This window comes from Clavispora lusitaniae, assembly GCF_014636115.1.
Source record: "Clavispora lusitaniae strain FDAARGOS_655 chromosome Unknown tig00000003_pilon, whole genome shotgun sequence".
Lineage (NCBI taxonomy): Eukaryota > Fungi > Ascomycota > Pichiomycetes > Serinales > Metschnikowiaceae > Clavispora > Clavispora lusitaniae.
Genome location: NW_027093975.1, coordinates 431,497 through 452,849, shown reverse-complemented (window position 1 = coordinate 452,849; position 21,353 = coordinate 431,497). Strand labels below are relative to the sequence as shown.

The following is a 21,353-nucleotide window of genomic DNA, read 5'->3' as shown; positions in this document are numbered from 1 at the left end:
GCAAAGTATTCCACTTCTTCAAGAACATTCCATTTCTTCAAGAATCTTCCGAGAGTTTCACTTGCTTGCTTTATTCCGTTATTCATGAGCCGAAGAACTCCGATGCGCACTGGGTGCAAATAAGAAGCAACCAAACGTAGCAAGCAACAATAGACCTCAGTACTATATATTGAGTGGGATTTCTCCTCTCTGTGAACCTCAACAAACAAAATGGCAGCTGTGAAAACAAACACCGACGTATTTACTTTGGGCAACGGGAACAAAATTCCTGCAGTGGCTCTTGGAACTTGGGAGTCGAAAGGCGGAGATGCCTACAAGTCCGTGAAAGTGGCATTGGAGAACGGCTACAGACACATTGACACGGCAGCAGCCTATGGCAACGAGAAAGAGGTTGGCCAAGCAATCAAGGACTCGGGAGTCCCCAGAGAAGAAATCTTCGTCACATCCAAGTTGTGGAACGATGACCACAAGAATCCAAGTGCAGCCTTTGAAAAGTCTTTGAAGGACTTGGGATTGGATTACCTCGACTTGTACTTGATGCATTGGCCAGTCAGCAACTCGGATGGTAGAAAGAGTGAGGAGAAGGACTATGACTACATTGAAACTTACAAGAAGATGCAAGAGTTGGCCAAATCCGGCAAGGCAAAGGCCATTGGCATTAGCAACTTCACAAAGGAGCGTATTGAAAAGTTGTTGTCTGACCCAGAAGTCACCATTAAGCCGGCTGCTCTTCAAATTGAAGCACACCCATTGTTGACCCAACCCGAATTGTTCAACTATGCGAAGAAGGAAAACATCTTGATTGAAGCTTACTCGCCCTTGGGACACAGTAGTGGCGACTCACCATTGTTTAAAAACTCGCTTATAACATCGGTGGCTGAAAAATATGGTGTGGATCCAGCCCAGGTTCTTATCAGTTGGGCGGTACAAAGAGGAACTGTGGTGTTGCCCAAATCTGTGCACGAAGAGAGAATCATCTCTAACTTGAAGACTTTCACGTTGGCTGATGAAGACTTCGAGGCTTTGAACAATTTGAGCAAGAAGGAAGGTTCTCAAAGAGTGAATGACACCCCATGGGATGTGTTTTCCAATGACCCATGAACGAGCTAGTAGCTACTTAAATGCTATGTGATTTATAAAATGAATTGCTAACTAGACAATTTGTAGAATTTGCAACATTTTTAACAAGGAACGGTTTTCAAGAGAGGTCATTAGAGGTTTCCCTGCTCGATAGATGTGAAGCCAGTTATATATTGATAGTTTTCTCCACAATATATCAACTTATAACAAAATGTGAGGGCGAAAAAAATCCTAAAAGTAAGTCAACCTAAAGATTCGCTTTGAGCAAGAAAAAGCCCTCCATGTCGTATAGTCGCAGCTGCTTGGTTACAATTGAAGAGCTTGTTGCTCTAGTATTTTTTTTTTTTTTCACTGTTTGCATATCCTTTGCATACTATTTGGCATCTATATTTTCTTCACCTAAAATAGCTCTCGACATATATTGCTTCGCGTAAAGATTTTTTTTCTTGTTTCTTGATAATTTCGGGTGTATTTCCTCTTTTGGTCATTCAAAATTTGGATATGGTACCACCACATGTGGAGAGCGCGGAATATTAAAAATACCCCAGATATTCCTTCTTTTTCTCTATTCCATGACTGACGCAAAGGAAATCAACAAAGAACTCGTTGATTATGCATACAAACATCTCAGCAATCTCCCCAAAGGAGAAGAATATGAAAAAATGATACTGGGGGTTCCTTATGATTGCTTTAAGAAGGAGCTCTGGCTCAAGCGGAACTTGGCTCACGAAATTGTCGCGGACTATGACCAGATTCGTATGAAGGATTATGACTTCAGTTTTGAAAAGCACCAAAAGGCCCGCTTTGACTTCTTATCCACCATTTTTGGCCGCTGCCAACCCGACATTGTTTTGGAACCCCCATTTTATGTCGATTATGGCTGCAACATCAGCATAGGCAAAGGTTTCTACGGCAACTTCAACTTGGTGTTTTTGGACTGCACATTGATCACCATAGGAGACAACGTCTTGGTGGGACCCAATTGCACCTTCACCACTGCTACTCATCCTACAGACCCTCTGAAAAGAGCCAGCGGCGTCGAATATGCGTACCCAATCACCATAGGCAACAACGTATGGTTAGGATGCAACGTTGTGGTTTTGCCAGGCGTACAGATTGGCGACGGCGCTGTCATTGGAGCTGGAAGTGTGGTTACTAAGAATGTTCCGGCCAATACTGTTGTCGTTGGCTCGCCCGCTCGTGTGATCAAGGAGTTGACTCCACAGGACAACAAAGACGATGTTTTCGCCGAAGTCAGTTGAAGTTTGCGTTCCATAACCACAATCTTCCTTGTCCATCTGCATCTATTGCATGGAACTTTTTATTATCTTCTCAAATAGACGTAATTACATACAACTATAGCACTTGCAAATGGTATGCATAAAATGGTACTGCACACATGTACTTTATCGGAACGCATTTCTATGCTTAGAATACCAGTCTCACGGATCTGTCAGATTAGAACGCACCCACTTTTACAATGGACAACTGGCAGTCTGGTCCTTCAGCAGACGAATTTATAATTCCTGACGAGGACATTCCTAACCCAAATCAAACGTCTAGTGTTCCCCGAGTAACAAACCAGCCGCAGCCCACAAATAACCAAGGTGGCTTTTCATGGACTCCAAAGGTGGACTTATCCACTGCTTTTACCCCATTCATCACACCAGGGCTTCCCGAATCGAACAAAGTTAGCGAGCGACAATACTCGGGTGGAGATACTTTGGATGAACCCGTGTGGCATACATTGAAACGAGACTTGCTTCAGATTAGCAAGCGGCTAGCCATTGTCATTTGGCCTGCGCAACTTAAACAACTTGCACAAAAGCATCAAGCTGGTCTCATTGATTTGGCGTCCAGTAACGGCATTCGTTTACCTGCCTCCATTATCAATGCTTCTAGGGCTGTTCCAGAAGATGACGAAGAGGAAAACAACAACCTGGCCATGGTTCCTGCTCTAGACTGGGATCTTTGGGGCCCATTGATTTTCTCTTTGGCTTATTCGGTCACTTTGGGTTTTGCGGCACCCAACTCGCAGACCAATATGGTCTTCTCGGGAACTTTTTCTTTCATCTGGGTGTTTTACTTAATTGGTGGCTTGAACATCCAACTTTTAGGGGGTACAATCTCCTTCTTGTCTGCCATCAGTGCATCAGGATATTCCATGTTTCCTGTCGTGGTTGGTGCCGTGGTGAACACTTTAGCAATCAAATGGAGATGGTTGCGTTTGCTCATTATGTGTTTTCTCACAACTTGGAGCATTTATGCCGCAGGAATGAGTCTACGTTGTCTGGGAGTCTTACCAGGAAGAGTATTTTTGGCCATGTATCCGGTTGCTTTGATGTACACCGTTTTGGCATATCTTACCGTCATAACATAATTGTAACCCCAGGTTTCTAGCACTGAATACATAATGAACTAAAAGGTGCGAGTAATTACGAGGCTACCCATAACTTTAATGAGTGCAACCCGTGCCATTATTTATTGCTGTGCAAGCCATGAAAATGTAAATATAACCAAATATATCCAGTGAGTTGTGCAATCATGTCTTCTCCAGTACACGTAAACGATAACATCCTTATAGTAACGAAAACAACATAGTAACCCGAACAGCCACAAACACAGACGCAGCTAAAAGCACCTCATATCTTCACATTCATTTCTTCATGAGGTCAATCTTATGATTTTAACACTACAGGTTGCTCATACTCGCTGAGAAAAAAAAATGTTGTTATTTCATTTGCTGTGGCCCAGTCGGGACGCGCAATGCGCGATCCGGCATGCGGAGGTTCGATTCCTTCGGCGAACAACATTAATGATGATCAAAACGGATGTGAACAATCTCTGAGTGGTGCTTACGCTCCACATGGATTAAAACACCTGCCTTCCTACTGATTAATGTTATTTTTTCTTTTATTTCTGTACGAGTCGTAATTCACTACCTAAAAATATGGATATGACGCCATATCTTACGATCGGAAATTTTGCCTATTTCGATTGTTGAAAAATTATTGTCAGCTTGTGTAATTCAGATATGAAATGAAGTGAATATTTTCGTCACAAAATATTATGCGGGAAGAACAAAAATAGTACACGGCATCTATTATAAGTTCGAAACAATGGTAATGCATCAACATCAAACATGAGATTTTCTGTGTTGCGACCGACAAAAATCGTTTGACAAAGAAACCTGGGAACAGTTTTTCTCAGCTACTTGGCCAGCTTTACCCTTCACTGAGTATTCGCATTTTTCCTCTTTTCTAGTTGTGGATTAATAAATACCTACTGGTAATGCATAAAAAAGTTCTAACGAGAGTTTCGTTGTCGTCTCTTTTTCCGCTCCATGCCCGCAATTTTCTTCAAATCGTCTTCGCTGGGCTCGTAAATATGCCAGATGGTGTAGTTGGGCAAGCCTCCCACGCGGAAGCCCATGGCCCGCGCCATTTTTCCAAACGCCTCCGTCTCAGCGTGGTTGCGGAACGTGAATGCCGGGAAGTGAACGCCCTGGCGAAAGATCTTTGCCTTGGCCAAGATAGAAACTCCACCCACACCATCGAGGTCCAAGATCTCGTCCGGATTGTCGCTCATGCCACGGATGTATCCCAAATGCACTCTGTAGGTAGGGTACTCGGCGTATCCTTCGACAATCACATCGTCCTCGTCCAAAGTTTTGGCCAAGTCCAAAGCGGAGTCAGACTCCACCCATGAATTCAAATCATACGCTTGCTCCGAGCCCAAAAATGTGGGTAAAGGCCGCCAAATGTTGGGCACCATCACATCGTAGTTGAACTTCATCATGTCCTGGATCACAGTGCCTGGGCACATTTCTATATCCACGTCTCTCCAGTAGACCCACGAATGATGCGGCTTCAAAGCACTGGCCGTCAACCAGTTACGCGCACGGCCCATCAATTTGCGTCGGATTCCCTGAACTTTCACTGCGTGCCGGTCGCTGAAGCCCTGTCCAATCACCTGGCCGAAATCCTTGACGTAGATGGACACAGAACGGAAAGGAGTTTTGTATCCCGCGTGTTGGGACGAGGGGTCGTATGCCTTGCGCACGTTCTCCATGTAATCGTGGTCCATGTACAATTTGTACAAGTCGCTGGTGGCCCGCACGTTTGCGTTTCTTTTGCGTTCTTCCTCGGCTAACAAATGGTCAGCCAATGTGCCGTTTTGCAACAAAATCAGATACTCGAACAACGTCTGCAACGTCGTGTCCCCTGGCAGACAGTCCGACACCAAGAATGCAATATCAATCAACAGATGGTCGTACGTTAAGTTCATGATGTTTTGGAAAGCCATGGGCATTACATGCTCCGCATTCCGGAGCGGCATCAAAAACAAAACCACATCGCCCTTGGCGTCGCCAATTTTCTCACCATCGGGCTCTCCGTCATATTCGTTGAGATCGTAGAATTCCACCGTATCGCGGTACAATTTGTCTCGTTCCTCCTCGGAGAGTAGATCCAAATTTTCTTCTGTGATGCCGTCTTTGGTGGCTGTATATAGCTGGTGGCTTTTCTCTTCCGCCTCCACTTGTTGAAGTACAGCGTCTGTCGCTGGGAAAGACGCTTCATGCGAGTTGGAGCGTCTTAAAATGACCCACAAAAATAGTAGAAAGACACATGCAGCCCACAAGGCGCGTGTGAGACCTTTTCCTGGTCTTCGGGGATGGAACCTGCTGTTGTGGCTGGAGGTTAGTAAAATGATGTACATGAGAAGTCCGCAGCGGGATCTGGTATTGATCTTCTGTCACAGGACCAGATTTGGCCGATCCGCACCGTAGAGCCTTCAATCTGCAAAAGAAAAACATACACAGGCAACTCCAACTTGTTTCGTTTGAGCACAGCCATGTTTGAACCGCCGAGTTTCGTGCAACAAGAAAAGCGTGAACCAAAAAAAAAAAGCTGGCAGAAACGATCAGGGACCGCGGCCTGCACACAAACTCCGGCAGTGTGTTCTTTTCATCTAGTTGCGACGCTTAAAGAAAAAAAAAAACTTGAAATCGCAGAAACGTGTTATGCGAATTGGATAAATATGCCCTGGCGCTTTTATATTATTTCCGGGCCGAATCCATTCAACAGCAAATGAATTGCAATCAGTGTTTTAAAATGCTTTGAAAATCGCTTTTAAAGTTTGCAATTTGTGGGTAAACATTGTACTGGCTTATCTTAGTTCTAATTATCGCGCAGTTTCGCCGCTACACAATTTGACTGCGCATGTCTTGTTAAATGTAGCATCAAGTCAAAAAAAAAATAAGCCGTCGAAAAACACACTAGCGCTAGAAATACATAAACGCGCCAATTGTATGTGTATGCATTATGGTATTTGTATTGTGGCATAAAAATTGACTATATGGCCTTCTCACACGACTTCAAGAAGCCCATTGTCTTTTGGTCGGAACCACAGTTCTCGCAAGGTGGTCCAGCACTCTTTTGCTAGTGTTTGAGCTTCTTCTTCACTTCTTTCTGACGTGCCCTCTATATACACCTTGAGCTTCGGCTCTGTGCCCGAGCCTCGACAAGTAAAACGCACTTTGCCTGAACTGGCTTTCTCCAAAACACCTGTTATCATCTGGGAGCTGGGGTCGGTGGGCAAAAGAGGCACATTGTCCTTAGTGGAAGATTCGTACCCAATGGTCAAGTCTCTCCACTCAGCCACTTTGAAGTCGCCTAAAAACTCGGGGTAGTGTCTGTCCGTGCCGTAGGAGCTCCGAATGATTTTATCAAAAATGTACGAGGTCTTTTCCACGTCATCCACTTTGTAGTAGCCATTGCACTCTTTGAAATAGCCGTAACGGGCGTAAATTTGCTCAAGTTTGTCTATCGCATCAGTTTTGCCAGAGGAAAACCACTTCTCATATAGTTGGAGCCACATGGCTGCAGCGGAGATGCCATCCTTATCATTCACAAGCGGAAACATGTATCCAATCGCCTCCTCATAGCCAAAGGGAACAAAGTATCCTTGTGCTTTCAAGTCGAGGGCCTTATTTCCAATCCATTTGAATCCAGTCAAGGTATCTTGAAATAAGCATCCAGCTTTCTCTGCCAAGGAGCGCAAAAGTTGAGAAGATACAGTGGAATTCAAAAGAACTGTTTTAGCCAATTGTGTCTCGGGCGTGAGCTCTTCCACAACATACACGGCAAACAAAATACCGATCTCATTCCCAGTAAGCTGACGCCATTTGCCATTTTTCTCTACGGCAACGCTGAAGCGGTCTGCGTCTGGATCACTGGCAACTACCAATTTTGCACCAACTTTTTTGGCATGTTCAATCGCTAAATCAAGCGCACCCGCCTCTTCTGGGTTGGGGAAGCGTACCGTGGGGAAATCTGGATCCGGGTGTTCCTGTTCTGGCACAGTTTCACATTCAGCATTGAAAATATTGCAAACTTGGCGAAATATCTCCAATCCCACACCATGCATCGGGGTGTAGACAAATTTGTAGGAAATGGTCTTTTCCCGTACTAATTTTTTTGCCACTTGTTCCACATAGTGGGCAGACAACTCCTTCTTTACCAAAACCAATTTTCCAGTTTTCATTCCCGCCTCAATATTTTCTTGTACTCGCCATACTTGATCTGACCAAGGCTGAAGATTCTCATCTATGCACTGAGCAATTTCTTTATCCTGGGGTGGAATAATCTGGCAGCCGTTACCATAATAAACCTTGTAGCCGTTATCTTTGGCCGGGTTATGTGATGCCGTAACCATCACACCGGCCGATGCCTTGTAGAAGTTAATTCCAAACGGAACCATCGGTGTATGAACGTACAGACGATCTACGTTCCCTGATTTTCCCGCATCCGAGCTTCCTAAGCTTTCATCAGACAAGTTGGAAGCGGAGCCCAAGTAAAAAACCCGAAGTCCCCGGAAAAGCGCTACACTAGCGGTGATTTCGGCAAATCTTTGTGAGTGGTGCCGATGGTCATATCCAATCACAATGGAAGAGCCTCCATGCGACACAATGTGCTCTACCAAACCTTGTGCTGCCTGTAAAATGGTTACATCATTCATATGAGCAAAACCTGATTCCATCGACGAACGAAGCCCCGCAGTGCCAAAAGCTATGCGAGGATAGAGTTTCTTGCGTAAAACATCGTACTTTTGATCTTTCTGGAGCGACAAAATCTCAAGTCGAGAATCGGGATTAGGATCAACACTGGCCCATTCGCGTACCAATGTATCTATTTTCTCGTGGCTTATCATTTGGATAGTTAAATGAACAAATTATAAATGTGTGCAATGATTGCGTTGCAGTGCGAATATTATTTAGGTGGAGACCATGTTCGCGTTGACATTTGTTAGTAGATACGTTAGCACATACTGATGAAAAGCCCCAAAAAAGCCGTTTATGTGGGTATATGCCACCTGTCTCCATTACAAAACAATGTCTTCTAAATTTCGTTATATTACTACTTGTGGAACATCAAGTATCTTAATCTTCCATCGTCTTTTATTATACAGATTCTTGTGAGAGAGATAAAGTGTAGCGGCATAAGTGCTTTTCTCCCAAGCCAATAATTTCTATTGTGTTTGTTTCCTGAACAGTGGCAGCAGTCGAGTTCAAAGTCAAGGCATGCAAAGGTTGCACGGATAAAGTCGATACGGCATCATACCATTTCTTACCCTTCTTCACATACAAATGTGCCACTAATTGGAGATTGGAGTATGTGGTCAAAACCAGACATGATGGGTCCAAGACAAAATCTGATGCAGCATCAAAGTCAATCTCATGCACCAAAGAATTTTTACGCAAGTCAAATATTTGCACGGCACTCTTATCCTCGGTGGACGACCCTACCACAAGCCAATACCCATTTAATGCAAATTGGATTTTGTTCACATGAGCGTGCTTGGTAGATATAGCAGCAACCTGCTCTGTAGAAGTGAGGTCGAAGATCAAAACTTCGGAAGCGGTTCCCACTCCTAGTAAAACTCCATCCACATGAAGATCTATAGCAGTAGAAGGAACATTCTCGGACTTGTAAAGAATATTATCTCTATCACAAAGAGCCCACTCGCCCTTGTCCGTCAAAACACAAAAGAGAGGTTCAGTTGGATGAGGTACAATTTGTTTTGCAGATACACCCAAGGCATTTTCTGAACCAGAATCGATTTCTACCAACGACCGGCCAGACACAAGGAAAGGTAGTTTTTCTTCGCTCTTCGATAAGAAAAACGTTTCTGAAATATCTGGAAGTGTCACTTTCTTGCCGTCAGGGAGTACATGACACTGTTGTGTAGAAGCCACTATGGTTCTTTGAGTCACTGGCTCCGCAGAGAGGAAAGTGACATTGTCTATATCGAGGTCTTCGGTAGAAGCAGAGAATTGGACTTTTGACGATGATGACACACCAAGGGTCACTTTCTGGTTCTTGTGTTCGGCAAAAAGACGATCCCTAGCAGCGTTCAACGCCTGAACCGGAATTTTCTCGCTTCCGCCTGCTTGTTTTTCTTGAGCACCGAATGCGGCCGACAACTCTGTAAGAGCCAGGCGGGCTTCATCACGTTCCCGAATTGCTTTCGCTGCTACGCGAACTGCAGCGTCGTATTGATATAACGCCAAACTGAGTTCCTCTCGAGCAGTGTGGAGCTGTTTGCGCAAAGTGTAAGTTTCCAAAGCTAGCGCATCCCACTCATTCTGGAAAGCCGCCAACATTGTTGGAATCGAATTGAAAGTCGGTGGGCGTGGCGGCGTGACTTCTGGAACTTGAGTTTTTATCGGCACCAACTCTTGCACCGATAGTGGCTCATCCGACACAGGATCTTTCCCTGTAGAAGCTAAGTAAGACTCGATGAGGCGACGCTCGAAGATCGCCCCACTTTTTGGCGAAACCACAGGCTCTTTGGGCGTTTCGCCCGAAAGTGAACAGAGCATGGATAGAAACTTTGAGATGCGCGACTGTGTAGTATCTATAGTAGCACCATCGGCATAGTACAGTACTATCAACCATGGCCATAAATTCTTCTGTATTACCTCCTTAGCCTCTTTATAAAAATATCATGTCGCTCATATATTACAAAGCATTCACAACTTTCCCATCATGAATTTACGTCGAACAGGCCATTTGTCTTTAGAATATAGACAATCACGAAACTTTGGTGGGAAGGGCCATATATATTTGCTTTCTTATGTCGCTGGATTACTTTTCTTTACTTTCTAGGATAACTTGTTTCTCTATCACACTGTGGTTCTTCTGAGATGCAACCCATTACACCATATAAGAGTGCAACGTTACTCACAGTAACATCAGTCAAAGTTCATGCCTTATCTCTAAGTATATGATGATAGAGTTTTCAAATAAATATGGACCCAGAGAGTCTGTGTATTGCTATGACAATCCAAATGCTGAACGCTGACTGTGTACCAACGGAATATATATTGAGCAATCTCTATGCTAATCCCAAAATGTCTCACTGACCCGCAGTGACCATAATCCTTACTGGCCATATGGCTTGTGATCATAGAGCATCTGAGGTTCGGGATTCACACGGTTATAGCGTGGGCTCGAGTGGAAACAGCCACAACAGTACCCCAAGGTCATGAAAATCACCAAAAGTAAGCCTGCCGCCACGGCAGACCACAGAAGCGCATAGTATTGCACCGAAAGAAAAGACTTGGCCCCGAACTGGTCAATATTGTCGTTCACTTCCTTCCGAGCATAAATATAACCGCCAGTGCTCAAGGCTGAGCCCACTAGGACCACTATAAACATCAATATCATGAAGGCATAGTTCATGACAGAGAGGCACATATTTTTTGGAGAGCAACAGAGCCCCGTGAGCTGGAAAACAAAGGATATGACTGCTAAAATGGTCCCCAACAAGATCAACGCAAATGATGCCACTGTGACGCGGTGTAACAAATCAAGGTTCTTCTTCAAGTCGCCAGGAAATCCTAAATCCTCATACGTGATGGAGCCAGCGATTGCGAGAAGCTGGGCAGACAAAGCATCCGTGATCGGAGCTAGAGCAGACAGAACCCCATCTGCCTCGTCTTTGATGTGGTTAACAATTTCACGGCGCAACAATCCAAGCGGATCAAACTTATACCCAGCCTTGGGCGGTGAGCAATAAGTGTAGTCAACGTTTTTATTGCTGAATGGCTTCCCTACCTTTCCCAAGTCACCAACAAATTTATTTTTGCCTTCAATGGTGCCGCGACAGTAACCCCAATATCCGATGGAGTACATGTCTGCAAGACCAAGGTCCAGGGCATTCAAGTTTTTCACAAGGGCAGAGATTGAGTCTGCGCCTGCTAAACCCGCCGCAAGTGTAGCCACAGAGTCTGGAATCGACGCAGTCGATACAATACTCTGTATCTGGGACAAGATGTCGCCAGTAGGTAAAGACCCGGATTTTGTAGCCTGGTTGACGAGCGAAGCCACATTGGTAGGCACGGATCCGGAGTTAGTAGCTTGTGCCACAAGTGAAGCCACGTCTGAAGTTGCAGATCCAAAAAGATTGCCTAATTCGGCAGTGACCGAGTCTAGATCCCGTTGATCCAAAGGAAGGCTTCTGTCCGGTTTGGGAATCTGTCTGGACGAAAGATCAAAGTCTTCCGGAAGATCCCTCTTCGCATTGGCTTCCGAGATGAGCGCAGATACATTGACATTGGAAAGCTGAACGGTGATCAAATAATTGTCTGTAAGATAACTTTTGTTCTTGTAGGAGCCCACTAGCGACCATGCCGAAAGAACGGCGACGGCTAACGTCAATAGAAGGGACACCAGGCGAAAAAACATGGCTGGACCGATAACTATAATGGTGAATTGGCAAAGCTTTTATTGCTGGCTCTTCTACACAGAGTAAGCACTCCTGTATACTTTACACATGCTGGCTACGCGGCTGAGCGTGTTATTTTTGGATCTGAGAATGACCGATTAGCCACGCTATGCTCCGTTATTTCCGGCGTAGTTACACTCTCCTCTTGGCCCTGTGGCGTATGGTCCCCTGGTTTTCGAAGAGAAAATAGCACATACATGATTGAAAAACAATCTGGAACAGAGGAATAAGACAAAGCACAACCTAATACTGCACACGGATGATTTGGTTGTAGCACATGGGAACGACTAACCCCACCAGCCCAGTTTTCTACTCCTCAAGCTCATTCAATTCGTCCAAGAGCTCCTGTTCGAGCTCATCGAAGTTGTCTTCTTTTGGCTTTTTCTTGCTCTCTATCTCCTCATCGCTCTCATCATCGAGCGTTTTTCTTTTGCGCGATGGAGCAGCGTAAAGACTCTGTAGAAATGTACTTTTGCCTCCTGAAGACGCTTTCTCCTCCTCGAGCTCTGCATCTCCGTTCATGTCTGCTTCGTCGTCATCATCATCATCATTTCCTTCGTCATCATCGTCGTCGTCATCACTGATTCCTGCCAAGAAATCGTCCACTTCTGCACTAGCGGTGTTGAAATCATACTCCTCGATCGACGAAAGTGAACCCTCGCGCCCACGGCTAGACATCTCCAACGCAGGGGTTTGCTCTGACCGTTTCAGTGTCTCAAGTGAATTCATGTACTTTTCCAAGTCCAGCTCCGAAACATACCAGTCTTGCAGTGGAACATTGATCAAATACTCCTTTTCATCAACTTTTCCCCACAGGCTCAAACAAGCAAAAAGCCAATCAGGGTTCACGATTTTGCAGTCAGGAAGAACTTTCTTGGCCACACGTACTTTGAGTGTGAGTCCCGGTTTCATGAGCGAGGACTCGGGATCTCGACAAACAACATGCGTCACGTCGGGATAAACCTCATTCACCACTTTCACTCCGAATTGACGGCACCAGATCACTATATCAGCATTATCGATATTCATTCCTAAAGGAAGAATTCCTGAAAATAAAACAACAACACCAGAAAGACACGGCGATTTCAAACGTGGAATGATAGTGGCCAAGTCTGGTCGAGGAAGGCCAGGGTTCAGCTTGTATTTCGCGTAGAGCTTGTAGTACTCTTGATGAATTTTTTCCAATGCTGTTTGTAAAGTAGAGAGCTCGCTATCGTCATCATATAAAAGATTATCTTCTTCTTCTTCCTTCCCATCAGATTCAGGGGCTGGAGTTTCATGGTCATGAATGATTTTATCCAAATTATGCTGGAGCTTGGCCAATGGTCTTTCGTGTTGCTGCTGCTCTATCGATTGACTTCGAGTAATGCGTTGCTCAATTAAAAGTTCGTGGTTGTTTTCGCCGCCTCCCATTTCAAGAATTCTTTCCACTGGAGACGAGCCCTCAGAATCCGAATCTGGAGCATCAGACTCAGGAGCATCGTCGCTTCGTTCAGAATCAGCTCTATCAGGAGTAGCAGACTCTTCTCGTAACTCGTTCTCCGATTCTTCCGCTTCTTCCATAGCTTCCAATCTTGCAATCGTTTTACGTTTTTTCGTCGGGCCCACAAGCTGGCCATTTTTCTTGGGTAGGAAACTCAGATTGATGTCTCCAATACCAACGAAAAAATCATATGGCACCACCTTAATCAAATTCGCTTCCCATTGCCACACGTCACCTCTGTCATCAATGATAACCACCATGGACTGGTCGACGGGGAAGAGACGCCTCAAATTTTTGTGTGTGAGCAGCCCGCTTTCATCTCTACTCAAAATGCGATCGCCAAAGTATTTTCCATCTGGATCTATTATAGAAGCAATCGCAAGTGCATAATTTCGAGTAGCCATGGTATAGATATGGAGCTCGTAAAGTTTCGACACTTCGGCCAAGAATTCCTTGAGTCCGGGTCTCAACTTCACATAATACCAGCATTTTGTTGGCGGTGGACGCGGGCCAACCCAACCTGGTGGAACTATGGGCTCCTCCTCAAGGCTGAAAAGTTGCACGTCTTTAACAAACGGATAGTTTGGATTTTGTGGGTCTCGCTGCCACTCGCCTACCGTAGGGTCAACGGTCGCATGGATGACTGTCTGGTCCAAATCCACAACCAAGATAAGTTTCTTGTCAGCAGCCAAACGTTCAGTGGAGCTTTGTTCGATTTTCGTTGCCTCGTCCAACGAGATCCGAAGACCGGTGTTATCGTGCGACATCGCAATGGTTGCCCTGTCTTCGTAATTGTAGCCCGTGTAGTCTTTCTCGTCTTCTACCGCTTTTCCGCAAAGTGCGCAGAGCCCACCATATTGAACAGTGTGTGAGCAGGGCTCCTCAATTTGGCATAGCTCCACTTCACAATGGGCAACCTCATCATTTACGGCGATGGACAATTCAGTGACTTCTCCCTCAATGGGGGACTCGAATGTTCCTATTCTCTCCACGCGTATTTTTGGCGGTGGGTCGTCCTTAGAATTTGGGTCATCCTGATAATCCCAGTACTTGTATTTTATGACAGGGGCGTGTCGCTGAATTGTGTCACCGACACGACATAATACGGCGGTTACCGTGACGGGAAAAGGTGCCGATGGGGGTAGATATATCACGGTCATAGTTAAGCGGATAGAGAAAAGTTTGGAAAGGGGCGAAGGCCAAAGGTGAAAAATGCCGGTTGCCAGGAAACTATGAAGGGAGCTTTGCTGTGCTAGTAATTTTCACTGACGAAACGGCTTTTTCAAGTAATAATGGCGTCCGATAGCAAAAGAGTCCTTTATGGGTAAGAAACGCTTGTGTTTACGTACGAAAATGCTGAGGTGTACGGGTGTAAAGTCTGGTTAGTACGTGATAGTGATTCTGTTCAATGATTTCCTTGGGTTGAAAATTTTACTTGCCTCCCAATCTTTTCCTATTTACTCTCTTTCGTTACATTCTTACTACCGCGTGCTTGGTCGTCATTCATTATTTATAAGTCTTCTAACTCGTCTTCGTCCGAATCTGCATCTGCTCCAAGTGCCATCTGCCAGTTCAGATGCATTCCAGCCGTAGATTCTTCAGCTGCATTAAGCACAGAGTCTAGCTCGTCGTTCATCTTTTTGCTCATATCGTCCACGTCATCTGTGTGGTTCGATTCTGCAGTTTCGTGTATATCACCGCGTTCTTCATCATCTTGGACATTATTATCGCTTATATTATTTGGCGGCGCCTTGCCTGCCAATTGTCCAGGTGATGGTTTCTCAGAAATAACCTCATCCTTCTCGTCGCCAAAGTCAAATTCAATTGGCATGTCTTCTTCTTCGCTGTCTGAAAGATTAGATGCATGATTGAAAGCAAAACCAAACTCGAATGCATTGTCTTTTTCGAGCTCCTGTTCTGCCTGGGCCTTGCGTGCAAGAAGTTCGGCAATCTTTTCCTTTTTCTTCCGCTCTGCAATGCGTGTAGCCCGAATCACCTTCTTGAATCCTCCGTCAAGCACCTTCTTAAAATACTCTCGCTCGCTAAGAGATGGCGGTCCTTCAGCATAACACGAAAACAGTTTTTCTGCTCTAAGGAAAATATCTTTCTGTCGTTTTTGACGCCGAAGTTCGAGTTCCTTGGCTTTTCTTTCAGTTGCAAGTCGACATTTCTGCGCATAGCCCACAAAGTCAAATTTCTTGTCCTTATGAACCACGGGTTGAGGAGTATCAAGGGACAAAGCTTCTTGTGGCTCGTTTTGTTTAGCTTCGATGTTTTCTTCGCTCTTTTCGGCCTTCTTTTCCAGAATATTTTCTGCCTTTTCTTCTTTCTTTTCTTGCGATCTTTCATCTAATTTTTCTTCTGACCTTTGTTCTGGTTTATCTGTTACTTCCGCAGGTGATTCGACGTCGGAAATGCTGCGTGCTCCGACATCACTCATGATTCCATCATCGTCAGATTCAAGGTCGGAATAACTCAGCATCAGGATGTCTTTATCAATATCACGCAATGGGTTCTCGTTATCAATCAACTTGTAAAGTGACGCCTCGTTAAGCCGCGACTCTTCCACCAACTTGAGTTTGATTTGCTTAAGGTCTGTAAGTGTGCTCATATAATGGCCCGTATCTTGATAAGTATAATCGGGAGGCAAGTCTGGCAAATAATCGGGGATATAGTTCCTTTTTTTCGATTGCCTTGGGACAAGGGCAGCAATCTCATACTGTTCATTGGCGTGGAACACAAGTGATGGGTCATCTTTGTCTAGGGTGTAATTTTCAGCATAGAACTCGCTCTGCAGCTTTTCCACTTGTGCTTTGAGCATGGCAATTGTTGGGCGCAACTCTTTGGGAAACTGTAGCGTTCGTTCGTATTGTTGGTAAAGATCAGTGGGAGTCAAATAGTGTTGGTCTAAACACATTTGGAGATCGGCGACACCAGGCCGCAGATGTCGCTGTACTTCTGTGAGCTCGTGGAGCAGTGTGAAAAGGTGACACATATACTCTGATGCCAAGTTGGAAACGCCACAAAGAAACTCGCTACTGAAATCAGGAGCTGTATTCTTCACAAGAAGCCCTGTGATTTTCTTGAAAGCAAGATCAATAGGACCTGAAACCTCGAGCGACGACACAGGAGGCTTGACGAGGTTGGCATATGGACCCAAACGACGAGAAAGGGGAGGAATGTAGTCTGGTTTTCGCCGACGCTTTTCTGGCTTAGGCGCTGGTTTTTCCACCGTATCTTTGCGCGACGCATTGCGCGTGCGATGAGCAATATTTGGCTTATCACTTTCCATGGCTTGCAAGAAGCTGAAGTTTCTCTTGTTAGCTGGGCTTTTTACTGGCGAACAGAAGAACGTTTGTTAGTATGGTAGTTTGTGTGCTACTGTTGATGTGCGGGATGTACGGGTGTATAACCAGGTTGGTCCAAGAGCTTTTTTAGCTCCATTGCGAGCTCAATAAGTAATGCATAACGTCAACGTTTATGCAAGATGAATCTAAATCTTTTTATGCTGCACATCTAAGTAAATGAGAAATTCTCTGTTATGTATGTGATGCGAAACCATGATAACTTAAAATGACGAAAAACCTAACAATGGCTAGTATTCACCCCAAAGCATTTTTTAGCGCTTTAACTTCCCAATTTACTCGTGTGGGCGAATTCAAAGTAGCCTGATTTACATGTTATAAGTTCAACGTTGAAGGTGACCATGGCTCATGCTTTTAATAAAGAGTGGATCATCATCTTGTTACAAATCTTTATCTCTCGAAGGTAACATGACCACCATAATGATTGATGTTAAACTAAGAGTGTATTCAATAAGTTGATCTTGCGGTCAAATGATTTCTTACTGTCTCCTGGTATGAAGAAGATCAAGCAATAAAGACGGCTCATGAAATTTGCAAGCTAAATATCACATTATGGAAGTGAAAATCAGGTTCATGAGATAAGGCTAGGTAATAAATCAACAATGTTTGCAAGAACCTTGTAACTTATTCGAAGTCAACTCTCCTCTTCCATTCGAGTTCAGTAAAAATTGCAGCTGGGAATGCAATGATCCCTACCTACACCTGTTTAGATATTGCTCAACGGTTGTTATGTACTAGCTATGACGACCAATAGATGATTGTATAGATCTTAGCGTGCACAGATCTGTCTGTGTATTAATCATGTGTACAAGCAATACACCATGGCGATCAGCTAGTGCCATAGGGATGTAGAGTCCACTGCAATCAAGAACTCATTTGAGCTCTTGAATGGAATGAGGAACTCTACAATTGTTCACCACCCTGTCGAGGTGTACATTCATTGCCCATGTCCTCTTCACATTCCTGACAACAAAACTTCAATTGCGCCTTGCACGCTTCCTCCACTACGTCTCAATGCCGCCACGTTGCGGTCAAAGTCGAAGAAGCCCATGTCATTGAGCTGGCGCAATTGGCTCTCATAACGCTCTTCTGGAGGACGATTGTCCTGTGGAGCGGGAGCAGCAGCACCTCCAAACATTGCTGGGTCGATTGGGGGCATACCGCCAGGGAACAATGACGCAAATGGGTTAGCAGCGCCAGAAGAACCTGGAGAGCCCGAATCGCCAGAACCGGTAGAACCAGTGCCAGAAGCTCCAGTCTCGGACGTAGCAGCACCGCCAACAGTAGGATTCTCTCCTGGTGCTGGAAATGAGGCACCAGCGCCACCAGCACCACCAACACCACCAGTCATACTCATCATGCTGCGCAACATTTCTGGGTTCGACATCATTTGGCGAAACATGGGCAGCTGCAACATGGCGCGTGCCTGGGGACCCATGGCACGCAATTGTGGGTTCTGCTGGATCATAAAGTCCAACATTTGCGGGTTCAGAAGCATGGCGTTCAATTGCTCCTGGAAACCGGGGCTCAGTATCATAGAAGAAACCAGATCAGGCGTGAGGAACAGGCCCATGCCTCCATCGGGTCCAAACATCGAAGCTGAAGGCAACTGTGTGTACCCCGCGTAACGAGCGCCTGTCAAGTCAGCCAATGGATTAAACAGTCCTGTTCCTGTGGCAATGTTCGATGGAACAGAAGAATCGCCAGACGAAGAAGCCGATGGAGCTGCACTGGCCTCTGCAGGCGGCGAAGCAGACTTGGGCGCAGCACCTTTGACCAAATGGACAGTGTGCCCGCTCTGGATCTTGTAAAAAGCTACTGTTTCGTGGTCTTTCAATACTTTGCCGCTGTAGATCAATCTCTGGCGCTCTGGAGGAACATCGGCCTGGGCCGCGATAATGGCTTTCAAATCTTCGATTGTTGACGAAGTGTCAACCTCAACCTCGTATTTTTTGTCGCCCGAGGACTTGATGTGGATCGAAATGGTGGACATGCTTAAGAAAGAAACGAGGTGTGGGTTGTGCGAGATTATGGGTCGGGGCCGTGTGCAGGCTTGCCATCAAAGCACAGGCTGGGGCGATAAGAACTTGGCTACTTAAGCGCTATCGGAGAAGTTTTTAAAGTTAACATATTGGCAAGGAGAGGCGTTTAGTTTGGTGGAGATGGGGTTTTTATATGTTTTTTTTCACGTGTGGAATGCTATTTATTGGTGGTAATTTAGATTCTATTGCGAACTCTTGACATGGTGTCCCAATTTTTCGCTGAGAGCACTGCTTCTGGAAAAATCTATATACGACACTATTGAACTTCAGTCGATACCATACAAAATTGATAGCGAAAGCACGATGATCGGGTTGAATAATGGGTCTGAGTACATAACAAAAAAAATGGAAAGAGAGAAGACAGGGTGTTACAGATGTCTGCTTTACAAACTTTTGACGTACAAATAAGTCTTCAGTAAATTTAAAACCTGTCACAAATTTCGAGTTTCTTTGATTTTAATGGATTATATTACTTTTTCTTCTGAAATGCAACTCAACGTTCACGTATGACCAATCTCAAAGGGGGTCCGTGTCTACTTATTTAATTGTTTTTCAAGCTTAATTGCTCCAATAACGACACAAAGATGTTCCAAAAACTAATATGGTGCTATTTTTTTTTTTGCTAAGTATCAAATTTGGCTAATCTCTCTATATACGATCCTTTGTTCTTCGTGAGTCCTTTAGTATGTCTCTGCATTGATATTGGTCAATCTGGACGATGTAATAATCACTGATTTGAATGAATCACATCATCCAGATTCTTAAGAAGTGGGTATTTTAGATATTGGATCTTATCGAACATGACATTAAAGAATTGAAAATATGCTACTTATTAACCTCTACTTTACTTCCGCAGTCGAGACAAGCGTATGCGGTATCGTCACCAAACTGGATTCTACCCTTACTTTGCATCACAGACCATTCTCCCTTGGCTGGAATCTTCTTGCATTCATTGTTGAGGCACCGAGCACCGGTCTTCTTGTATCTCAATCCGCAAGAGTTGCAAAGCTGTCCCTCTTTGGAGCTCCAGGAAGGACGCCAGCAGGGAGACTGGTCGGAGCCACACGAAATGCATACACGAGGCACAGCAGGAGCCAGTTTTGGAGGAGACTTCATCAAGTCAGACCTCGACTTGTTTTTGACCGATGGAGGTGTAATTGGGATGAACCGCGTACGCTGAACCTTTTTCTCCTTTGAAGTTTTTTCAAAACTGCTTTCTGGAGTAATGTATGAATATGGAGACAGACCCAATGGAGACTTGCTGACATCCATGTGCAGATACTGAATTGGGCTGCTCTGGCTCTGGGGACTTTTATGGCCTTGGGTCGGCTCTTGCGCATGTGTGTTTCTCTCTTGAATTCCCTCTTGTGGCCTCTCGTACGTTCTCTGTGTGCTTCTGTCTTGAGTCGTTCTTTCAGTATGCATCATGTGATTAATCGCCCTCTGGTTGTGGTTATGGTACTGCAATGGAGCGCTCTGTTGGCTGTGGGTAAGGCCCAACTCAGAGAGTGGACGCACCTTATCAAGCGGAAAGGTATCCAAAGGATGCAAAGCGGAGTACTTTTGTTCAGGAGTTGAGTGCTGTGGTTTGGAAAGTTTGACTAGAGAATGCGCAAGCTCTAAGTACTCCGAGTATCTTTCCACGTCAGTCATATATGTCTTATTAAGGTAGGTGTAGTTGGACTCATAAGGGAAATTGATCTTGCGCTCGCGCAGCTCGGGCAACGCTTTTGGGCTGACTCGGGCATCAAAATGGGGCCGCAGGCCTTTACTCAATTCGTCGAATGAGGGGATCTGCGGCGAAACGTGCTTGTTCAAGTAGCTGTACTTGTCTAAATTGAATGAAGGTCTGGTGTGTTTGATAGTGTCCAACAAGCCATAACGCCAATTCTCATCGTTGGGCTTATACGTGTCAAAATAGTCAAGTGAGACGGTCGGAATGATTGGCCTGAGTGGCTTTGCAGACGAGGCTTTCAAAGCATCGCTGAGACTGGGCAAAGTGATTTTGAGGTGCGCTTGCTGGCATGGCTTCGCGTCAGGCCAATTGCTCAATGGCAGATGGCCCAGGAATGTTGGAGGCGAAGGAGGAGCAGTCCGGGATCTCTTAGCTTTGTGAAGTTCAGGCTGCTGCAGGTGGTGTGTGTCGCTGGCCTGGTCACTGTAAGAACGTTTTTTGACGTATGCGGATGCAGAATTGTTGGGTGTGGAACTGGAGCTTCTTGAAGAAAAGTTTTGAGCAGACACTCGGGCTTTGAAAGAGGAAAGCAAATCATTGAAAGACGAATCTCTATGGTGGCTTCCCCTGGTAAAAGAATTGAGCTGGTCTCCGTACATAACTGGTTGTGCAACACTCATAATACTAGGGCAATGGGTGCAAAATAATGCTGATGCTGGCGTGCAAGGAATTGGATTATGATAATGGGTTATGCTTGGTGACGTGGAACAAGCAAGTGAAGACTCCGGTATTTGATCAATTAGTGCTGGGAGATTCGACTTGGGCTGAGGACAAATGTGACAAGTACAGGTGATCTTGTCGTGGTGATGCTGGTGGTGAAGAAATGAACGAGATTTTTGACAGCTGTCGATATCAAA

General features: G+C 45.1%; 11 protein-coding genes across 11 annotated transcripts; 3 read left to right on the top strand and 8 right to left on the bottom strand. All coding sequences in view use genetic code 12, as the record gives it.

The window, feature by feature from the left end:
• Positions 1 to 210: 210 nt before the first annotated feature.
• FOB63_000225 (Aldo/keto reductase family protein) lies at positions 211 to 1,101 on the top strand (the record flags this gene model as incomplete). The annotated part of the gene is made up of 1 exon (XM_002619013.2): positions 211 to 1,101. The coding sequence occupies one exon, from the start codon at positions 211 to 213 to the stop codon at positions 1,099 to 1,101; it is 891 nt and encodes a 296-aa protein (XP_002619059.2).
• Positions 1,102 to 1,652: 551 nt separating this feature from the next.
• Positions 1,653 to 2,342, top strand: FOB63_000224 (acetyltransferase; the record flags this gene model as incomplete). Its single annotated transcript, XM_002619012.2, has 1 exon — positions 1,653 to 2,342. One exon carries the CDS (start codon positions 1,653 to 1,655, stop codon positions 2,340 to 2,342), a length of 690 nt encoding a protein of 229 aa, XP_002619058.2.
• A 218-nt stretch (positions 2,343 to 2,560) lies between these two features.
• Positions 2,561 to 3,460, top strand: FOB63_000223 (uncharacterized protein; the record flags this gene model as incomplete). The annotated part of the gene is made up of 1 exon (XM_002619011.2): positions 2,561 to 3,460. One exon carries the CDS (start codon positions 2,561 to 2,563, stop codon positions 3,458 to 3,460), a length of 900 nt encoding a protein of 299 aa, XP_002619057.2.
• A 926-nt stretch (positions 3,461 to 4,386) lies between these two features.
• Positions 4,387 to 5,936, bottom strand: VAN1 (Van1p; the record flags this gene model as incomplete). Its single annotated transcript, XM_002619010.2, has 2 exons — positions 4,387 to 5,773; positions 5,899 to 5,936. 2 exons carry the CDS (start codon positions 5,934 to 5,936, stop codon positions 4,387 to 4,389), a joined length of 1,425 nt encoding a protein of 474 aa, XP_002619056.2.
• Positions 5,937 to 6,447: 511 nt separating this feature from the next.
• FOB63_000221 (phosphoribomutase) lies at positions 6,448 to 8,292 on the bottom strand (the record flags this gene model as incomplete). The annotated part of the gene is made up of 1 exon (XM_002619009.2): positions 6,448 to 8,292. One exon carries the CDS (start codon positions 8,290 to 8,292, stop codon positions 6,448 to 6,450), a length of 1,845 nt encoding a protein of 614 aa, XP_002619055.2.
• A 250-nt stretch (positions 8,293 to 8,542) lies between these two features.
• FOB63_000220 (E3 ubiquitin-protein ligase) lies at positions 8,543 to 9,964 on the bottom strand (the record flags this gene model as incomplete). The annotated part of the gene is made up of 1 exon (XM_002619008.2): positions 8,543 to 9,964. One exon carries the CDS (start codon positions 9,962 to 9,964, stop codon positions 8,543 to 8,545), a length of 1,422 nt encoding a protein of 473 aa, XP_002619054.2.
• A 562-nt stretch (positions 9,965 to 10,526) lies between these two features.
• On the bottom strand, positions 10,527 to 11,831 carry FOB63_000219 (uncharacterized protein; the record flags this gene model as incomplete). The annotated part of the gene is made up of 1 exon (XM_002619007.2): positions 10,527 to 11,831. The coding sequence occupies one exon, from the start codon at positions 11,829 to 11,831 to the stop codon at positions 10,527 to 10,529; it is 1,305 nt and encodes a 434-aa protein (XP_002619053.2).
• Positions 11,832 to 12,180: 349 nt separating this feature from the next.
• On the bottom strand, positions 12,181 to 14,514 carry FOB63_000218 (protein serine/threonine phosphatase; the record flags this gene model as incomplete). Its single annotated transcript, XM_002619006.2, has 1 exon — positions 12,181 to 14,514. One exon carries the CDS (start codon positions 14,512 to 14,514, stop codon positions 12,181 to 12,183), a length of 2,334 nt encoding a protein of 777 aa, XP_002619052.2.
• A 350-nt stretch (positions 14,515 to 14,864) lies between these two features.
• Positions 14,865 to 16,646, bottom strand: FOB63_000217 (uncharacterized protein; the record flags this gene model as incomplete). Its single annotated transcript, XM_002619005.2, has 1 exon — positions 14,865 to 16,646. The coding sequence occupies one exon, from the start codon at positions 16,644 to 16,646 to the stop codon at positions 14,865 to 14,867; it is 1,782 nt and encodes a 593-aa protein (XP_002619051.2).
• A 1,028-nt stretch (positions 16,647 to 17,674) lies between these two features.
• FOB63_000216 (ubiquitin domain-containing protein DSK2) lies at positions 17,675 to 18,712 on the bottom strand (the record flags this gene model as incomplete). Its single annotated transcript, XM_002619004.2, has 1 exon — positions 17,675 to 18,712. The coding sequence occupies one exon, from the start codon at positions 18,710 to 18,712 to the stop codon at positions 17,675 to 17,677; it is 1,038 nt and encodes a 345-aa protein (XP_002619050.2).
• Positions 18,713 to 19,586: 874 nt separating this feature from the next.
• ASH1 (DNA-binding transcription repressor) lies at positions 19,587 to 21,116 on the bottom strand (the record flags this gene model as incomplete). Its single annotated transcript, XM_002619003.1, has 1 exon — positions 19,587 to 21,116. The coding sequence occupies one exon, from the start codon at positions 21,114 to 21,116 to the stop codon at positions 19,587 to 19,589; it is 1,530 nt and encodes a 509-aa protein (XP_002619049.1).
• Between the last annotated feature and the right edge of the window lie 237 nt (positions 21,117 to 21,353).